The sequence below is a fragment of the Corvus kubaryi genome, unplaced genomic scaffold (genome assembly GCF_017639235.1).
Source record: "Corvus kubaryi isolate FWS band 111438036 unplaced genomic scaffold, C.kubaryi_AGA036_p1.0 37301, whole genome shotgun sequence".
Taxonomy (NCBI): Eukaryota; Metazoa; Chordata; class Aves; order Passeriformes; family Corvidae; genus Corvus; species Corvus kubaryi.
The window spans coordinates 500,723-507,785 of NW_024581094.1; the positions used below are offsets into that span (position 1 = coordinate 500,723).

General features: G+C 68.2%; 2 protein-coding genes across 2 annotated transcripts; both read right to left on the reverse strand.

The window, feature by feature from the left end:
- Positions 1-246: 246 nt before the first annotated feature.
- On the reverse strand, positions 247-1,973 carry HSD17B1 (hydroxysteroid 17-beta dehydrogenase 1). The gene is given in 7 exon segments (XM_042027853.1): positions 247-529; positions 601-784; positions 884-977; positions 1,054-1,233; positions 1,532-1,834; positions 1,837-1,945; positions 1,947-1,973. Coding segments are annotated over 7 exon segments (1,068 nt in total). The 3' UTR covers positions 247-358.
- Positions 1,974-2,341: 368 nt separating this feature from the next.
- NAGLU (N-acetyl-alpha-glucosaminidase) lies at positions 2,342-6,110 on the reverse strand. Its single transcript, XM_042027851.1, has 6 exons — positions 5,640-6,110; positions 5,373-5,520; positions 5,100-5,246; positions 4,826-4,911; positions 4,433-4,689; positions 2,342-4,220 (listed from the first exon to the last, which is right to left on the reverse strand). The coding sequence occupies exons 1-6, from the start codon at positions 6,065-6,067 to the stop codon at positions 3,004-3,006; spliced, it is 2,283 nt and encodes a 760-aa protein (XP_041883785.1). The 5' UTR covers positions 6,068-6,110; the 3' UTR covers positions 2,342-3,003.
- Positions 6,111-7,063: the final 953 nt, after the last annotated feature.

The following is a 7,063-nucleotide window of genomic DNA, read 5'->3' on the forward strand; positions in this document are numbered from 1 at the left end:
ACCAGCAGCCCCGAGGCGAAGGGCGGCATCGCCCCGCCGGAAGCGCCGCCGACCGGAACGGGAGCGGCACCGGAACAGCACCGCCTCCCGGGCAGCCCCGCCGCGGGCGGGAGGAGCGCCCGGCTCCGCCCGCGGGGGGAGGGGACCGGCAGGCCCGGGCACTTCGCAGCCCCGCCCGCCCCGCAGCGCGGCAGGAACCCGGGGGACCCGCGGGACCGCGGCGTGAGGGGGACGGAGCCGGAGCCGTGCGGCTGCAAAGGGCTTTATTGGGGACACGGCGGGACCGAGTACGCGACCGGCTCCGGGTCCGGGCTGGGGTTCGCATGGGCAGCGGGTTCCGGGGTTCCGGTGGCTCCGCTCAGGGCTGGTCCCCGCCGGCCTCGCTGCCGCCGAACACGAAGTCGTGCATGGCGCGGACGTACGCGGAGCCGTCGGGGCTGCTCAGCCGCAGGGGCCAGAGCGGAGCAAGGAGCTGGGTGCTGGCACAGCGGAGGGGTGGGCAGGGGCTGCCGATGGCCTCCAGGAACACCTGACACCGCAGACGGGTCAGAGCCGTCCCCGGCACGGCCCCACGGCCACTCCCACCCCGCGGTGACTGACCGGCAGGACCTCCTCCACCTCCTGGGCCGCGTCGCGGAAGATGCTCTGGCAGTGCCACAGGTACCGGCGGTACAGCCCCTGTGTCGCGGCGTCCAGGCCCCGCATCTCGCTGCCCTCAGGATCGGGGCGCTGCAGATTGGCCAGGAAGCTGGTATGGACGGGCCCGCACTCCACCAGCGTCAGGCTGCGGGAGGGAGCGCATGAGCTGCCACCGTACCCCCGCCCTGGCATTCCCCCATGCTGGTGGGCAGGATCCAGCCCTCGTGGCATCACTGGCACTCACTGGATGTTGAAGGGGCGCAGGACGATGGCCAGACTCTCGCACAGCCCCTCCACTGCAAACTTGCTGGCACAGTACACAGCATTGAAGGGCAGCCCTGGGGCAGAGCCACACCCTGAGCACCAGAACTCTTCCCCACAGCTCCCTGTACTACAGGATGCTGGGGGTCCCACCTTGCAGCCCCCCAATGCTGCTGGAGACAATGATCCGCCCGGCCCTGCGGCTCTTCATGGCAGGCAGGAATGCCTGGATGGTGCGGACAGTCCCAAAGAGGTTCACGTCGAAGAGAGTTTTCATGGCCTGGTCGGAGCAGGTCTCCAGCGGTCCCATCAGTCCCACCCCTGCATTGCAGACTGCCAGGCATGGTGCAGTCAGCCGGGCACAGCGCAGTCAGCCAGTCACTGTAGCCCCGCACACAGACTGAGTGCCAGAAGGCAGAAATGGGGGGCCTTTCCCTGTTGATGGGCCCTTGGCACCCCCAAATCCATCTCCTGCACCTCTGCCCTGCTAAACACATCCTGTCCCAGCCCTAGGACTGCCTGCACCTCCCATGGTTTAGCATCTGCTCCCAGTGCCCTGGGGAGGGTTGTGACCCCAGAGAGGTCCCCTCAGCCACCCCAGGGACACTGGGGCCAGCAGGAAGAGCCATACCCAGCACATCCAGGCGCTGTCCCTGCACCCGCTGTGCAGCAGCTGCCAGTGAGCGTGGGTCAGTGACATCAAGCTGCAGGACCTCCAGCGTGTCAGGGCAGCAGCCCCCCAGGCGCTCCAGCAGCCGCTCACCCTTGGCCAGGTTGCGCATGGTGGCATAAACTGGGGAGAGAGTGTGGCCACCAAGCTGTGCGGCCAGCACCAACCCCAGCCCACCCCCACGCTCTGTTTTCCTTGGTGAGGCGCTGCCTGGTCCAGCCCAGAGACCAGCTGGGGCTGTTGGACCCCCCGGGGCAGCATCGACCCTTTACCTTTGAAGCGGCGAGTGGTGTCGGCCGCCAGGCGTGCAGCCAGCCCCAGGCCGATGCCTGAGGAGCAGCCTGTGATCAGCACCGTTGTTCTCTCCATGGCTGGGCAGTGCTGGCCAACGGGGCCAGGCCATTTAAGAGGGCTGGGAAGAGGGTCCCCCCGCCCCACGCCACCGTGTTGTGTCTGCTGCCTTATCTCAAGGCCCCTCCACCCACCTCCCTGTGCATGCCTGGTGCTCCCTGTGCCTTGATCCTCGTGCAGGTGCTGTGATAAAGACTCCGCTGAGCCAGGACCTCCCTGCCGGAGGAGGTTCTGGGGCACAAGGGGAGCCGCAGCCCTTGGGGATCTGCACCAGACGTGCTTTGCTGTGCCAGGCATCCCAGCTGCCAGGACACATCTGGCAGTGTGTTGTTCTTGCTATGCAGGCTCAGGGCTGAGCTGCTCCTCTGCCCCTGCCATGTTCCACACAGCCCTGTACTAGCAAAAGGAGTTGGACACACATAGGAGAGGAGAGTCTGTATTTGCTCTGCAGCTGGGCTCTGCCCAAGCCCCAGCTGTGGAAAAGGCCTCAAAAACTCTGTCCTGGGGAGCACAGCCCCAGCAACACTGCAGGCAATGCTGCCAAGTATTTTATGATACAAAAGGCACCAAATGTGGACAAGGCCATGCAGTGCCATGTCCCCACAGGCACCGGGGTCCAGGGCTGCTCTGCCCTCCGCCCAATGCCACCTCCCTGGCTGCTTGTCCCCCATCACTGCCCCTGCTAGCCAGCCAAGGCCCCACAGCAGGGACACATTTGTCCTGTCCCTCTGCAGTGTCCCACCAAGCTTCCAGCTGAGAGCACCGGGACAGCCCAGCTTTCCTGGAACAGGCTCAGGGCAGCTAGGCAGTGCTGAGCACGAAGCGCCGTGCGGGATGGGTCCCTGGGACACAGCCTGGTCCCCATCCATCTGCCAGCCCCTTGTCCACGTGCCAGCCCCTCTTGGGGCACGTCCTGCCCATGTGGGGGAAGTGGGGGGTCCAGGCTGGCTGGGGGCCACCAGGGCTCTGTGCCCCTCTTCCAGTACAGCCAGGACAGCCATCAGGCCAGAAGTCCAGATGGGGGAGGGTGCAGGGGCTCTGTCCACCCTCTCTGGGGGAGGCTCCGGAGGCAGAACCCAAAGTCACGCAGGCCCAGCCAGACTGCGCTGCAGGGCGCTGGGGTAGTATTTGAGGAACAGCTTCCTGGAGATCTCCATCGTATCCCCAGCTGGCACAGCTGGGTAGCGCTTCTTGTTGTAGATGAAGCCTCTCTCCACTTGGAAGACAGCCTGGTTGAACTGGTCCTGGTGGAAGGGGCGGCCTGAGTTGAGGCTCTCCACCAGCACAGAGACGAAGAGGCTCCAGCGCACGCTGTAGTAGTCCAGCACCAGCCCCCCCAGCTGCTTGTTGGCGTAGTCCAGAATGTTCCCGCTGGGCCCCCAGAGCGTCACCTGGTTCCGGGCATTCAGCTCATACTGCTCAGCCTCCTGGTCACTGGTGGCCATGGCACGGGCATTCTCCAGCCAGCGGCCGAGGAGGAAGAGGCTGTGGCTGGAGAGGAGGCTGTCCAGCTCCGGCAGCAGGTCGTACACCAGCACGCCGCCGGCCGTCAGCAGCTCCGGCAGCGCGTGGCTCTGGAAGGCCTGGCGGATGCTCAGGTAGTAGTTGCCGACCAGCTGCTGGGCCGCCTGCCGCGTCACGTCCACCAGGTCGTAGAGGAAGGTGGGGCTGGAGCCCAGCTCAGTGCCAGCGCTCAGCAGCAGGCGCCAGGCTTCGTACACGTCGCTGGCGTTGTACCAGAGCTCTGTGTCCATGTGCAGCGAGGGCCGGCGCACCAGCGGGCTGCGGTTGTGGTTGACACAGACGCCGGTGCAGTTATACACACTGCGGAGGAGCAGGCGCCAGGCGCTGGCTGCGGCCGCATTTGGGGCACCGTAGCGGCGCTCGGCGTAGCGCGTCACCCAGCTGGGGAGGTCGAGGGGCTCCTGACGCCAGCCCAGCTCGTTCATCAGCTCGTACACCATGTCGTTCTGCTCAATGCCCTCGGGCACCAGCCCCGTGCCCACCATGGTGGAGTTGGGGAAGCGTCGGGCTGTGAATGGGCCATGGTTGATGGCCTCCACTGTGCCAAAGAGGCCGTGGTTGCCCCCGAAGTTGTGCAACATACACCAGATGAAGGGCTGCCCATAGAAGGACTCTGTCCACTGGTAGACGGGCTTGGACTCAGCAAAGAGGTCGAGAACAATCATCCTGCCAAGGGGCACACCATGCAGCAGGGCCCGCACCTGCGCTGGCTGCCAGAAGTCAGGCTGGTGCTGGAAGAGCCAGCCCTGCATCAGCCACAGCGCCTTGGGGTCAGCTGGGGATACAAGAGCACCAGGTGAGATCCTCTCCAGGCAGGGCCCACAGGTGTCTCACAAGGCCCTGAGGCCACCAACCACCCTTCAAGGGGGTTTTGAGGGTCTGGCACCAGTGGATTCTGCACTTGCATGGGGCCCGCAGCCACCTCCCCCAGCCCCTGCTATGCCACCTGGACCCCTGTGGCCAGGCCAGCACTGCACACTGACCCACCTCCCGTCATCGACCTGAAAATGGCATTGCTGACTCTCGAGAGATAGGCAGGGTCAGAAGAGAGGGGGGTCATCTCGTTGAAGGTGTCTGCGCTGTAGACGTGGTCTGTGCCAAACTCCTTGATCAGCTCCTTCAGGAAGAGGGTCCCGATCACCTGGAACATGGGGTCCTCTGGGTCCAGCAGGTAGGTGCATGAGTAGGTGCAGTCGAAGTGGCTCCAGTGCCCCAGGTGAGTGGCATTCACGCGTGGGAAGACCCTGGGCCGGAGGGCAGAGATGGGGATCAGAAGAACAGGACAGGACCACTGTGCCCATGGCACAGGGCAGCCTCCCGGGGAAGTCGCAGTGGGAGGTGCTGCTGGACATGAGACCCCGGGGCGGGGACTGCACCTACCGAAGGATCCCCTGCGGCACGTGGCCCGCGAAGGCCGGCAGCACCGTGGTCATCCCCAGCGAGCGCATCCGCTCCACGATCCGGTACTGGGAGAGAGAAGGGAGGGAGCAGAGGGAGAGAGAGAAGCCCCCACCTTCCCGCGAGGGGACCCCGGGGGCTGTCGCAGCTCGGGATGGGGTGGGGGGATGCCCGAGGCTCCGCGAGGACAGCCTCGGCCAGGAGGACCAGAGGGTGACAGGGGTTTGCCCCGGGCGGGCGGGGCCGTCCCCGGTACCTGCAGGTAGAGCTGCTTGAGGTGCCAGGCGGGCGGCAGCGGCCCGGCCCAGCGGCGGAGATTCCCCATCCGGTTCCAGGCCAGGAACGCGGGGCCCGTGAAGTACTTATCGATCTCTGACTGGTTCAGCCCCAGGTTACGGTAAACCTGCACCGGGCGCTGGGGGTCAGCCGGCCCTACGGCTCCCGGTTCCAGAGGTCCCGCCACCGCCACCCTGTCGGTTCCGGTTCCGACGCCCTCCCGGTCCTCGTCGCCCTCGGCCCCAGTCCTCACCCGCTGCCAGACCGCCTCCTGCCCCGCGAAAGCCGGCGCCAGGTTGATGCCGCTCAGCGCCATCCAGTCGATCTCCCGCTCCCAGCGCGCCCAGTCCCACCAGACGAAGGAGTAGCTCTGGGCGCAGACGTTCTGGTAGTACCGGTACCTGCGGGAGCGGCGAGGGTGCGCCCGGGCCCCCCGCGCCCCCCGGGCCCCCATTACATAACAGCGCCTTGTCCCGCGCTAAGGATGCGTGAGCCGCACCCGGCCCCGCGTCCCCGTTACCTGCCGGGGGCGGCGGCGCGGATCTCGGCCCGCAGCCGCGGCAGCGGGTCTGGCAGGCGGAGCTGCGCCCCGGACCACGACAGGTGGCAGCCGCAGAAGTCTCGCAGGTAGCGGTAGAGGCCGGCGGCCGCCGCCACGCCGCTGGAGCCCGTTACGGCGACGGCCACGGCGGCGCCGGGAGGGGACCACAGCCGGTAGATGTCAGGCCCGCCAGCCGCCAGCGCCGGGTCCACCGACAGCGACACGGCGGCGGCCCGTGGGCCGAGCAGGCGCCGCGCCAGCGCCCGCACCGCCTCCTCCTGCCGCGCGTCCCCCGCTCGCGCCGCCGTCGCCGCCAGCAGCAGCAGCAGCAGAAACGGCAGCGCCAGCCCCGGTCCCGGACCCGGTCCCGGTTCAGATCCCGGTTCCGGTCCCCTCCGCACCGCCATCGCCGCCTCCTACCCCTGCGCCGGACCCGCCTCTCCCGGTACCGTCCCGCCCCCCGCCGGTCCCGCCTCTCACGGCCCCGCGGCGCTGGGCGGTCCCGGCGGCCGGGGCGTGCCTGGTTTGTTACCGGCCGCCGAGCGGAGCGGGCCTGGTTTGTTACCGGCCTCTCGGAGCAGGGATGTCCCGGGCCGGCCGGTTCCGGCAGCCGGGGCGGGTTGGGGCTGCGGACGGGGACAGGCGCTCCTAGAGCCGCGGAGCCACCGCGGCCCCTTCCCCGCCCGCTCCGGGTGCCCGAGCAGGGGCCGGGTTTGCAACTCCTGCCCCAGGGCAGCGGGATCCCCACGGCTCCGGGCTGTTTTCAGTCCCGCGTTTTCCACCCGTGACGGTTCCGCACTAGCGGGGCAACCGGGCCGCGGCGGCCCCGTCCATCCGTCAGCCCGGGGGCTGCCGGGGCTGACCCGGACCCGCTCCGGCCGGCGGGAGGCGCTGCGAGACCGGGCAGCGCCGGTGCCTCGGGGCTGGCGAGCGCCCCGGCAGCCCCAGCACCAGCCGGAGCGGCCCCGTCCCTGGCCGCCGAGGCGAACCCCAACGGGGAACGGGAAACGGGGAACGGGGCGGGCTCAGGCTGCCCGGGGTCTCTCTCAGCTCCAGGGAGAATTCGTAGACACTTCCAGGACAGAGCCCGGCTGCGGGGCGGCCCGGGGGAGGGACGGGGGAACTCGGGGCTCCCCGAGCACCCCCCAGCGCAGCCCACGGGGGGCCGGGGTCTCCTGCCAGCACCAGGGCTGCGCCTGTGACCCCAGAGCCACGGAAACGGGCAGAAATGTTGTGATTGCACGGGAGAGTGGTGAAAGAGGAGAGAGAACATCCCCCCGGCCATCTAGTACCTACAGCTACGGGAAAAAGCATCCCCCGGACCAGCGGGAAGCCGGTTCCTCGTCCAAGAGGTGCGGGAGGCCGGTGGCGCAGTTCAGCGCGGCTTCTCGCCCTCCCGGAGA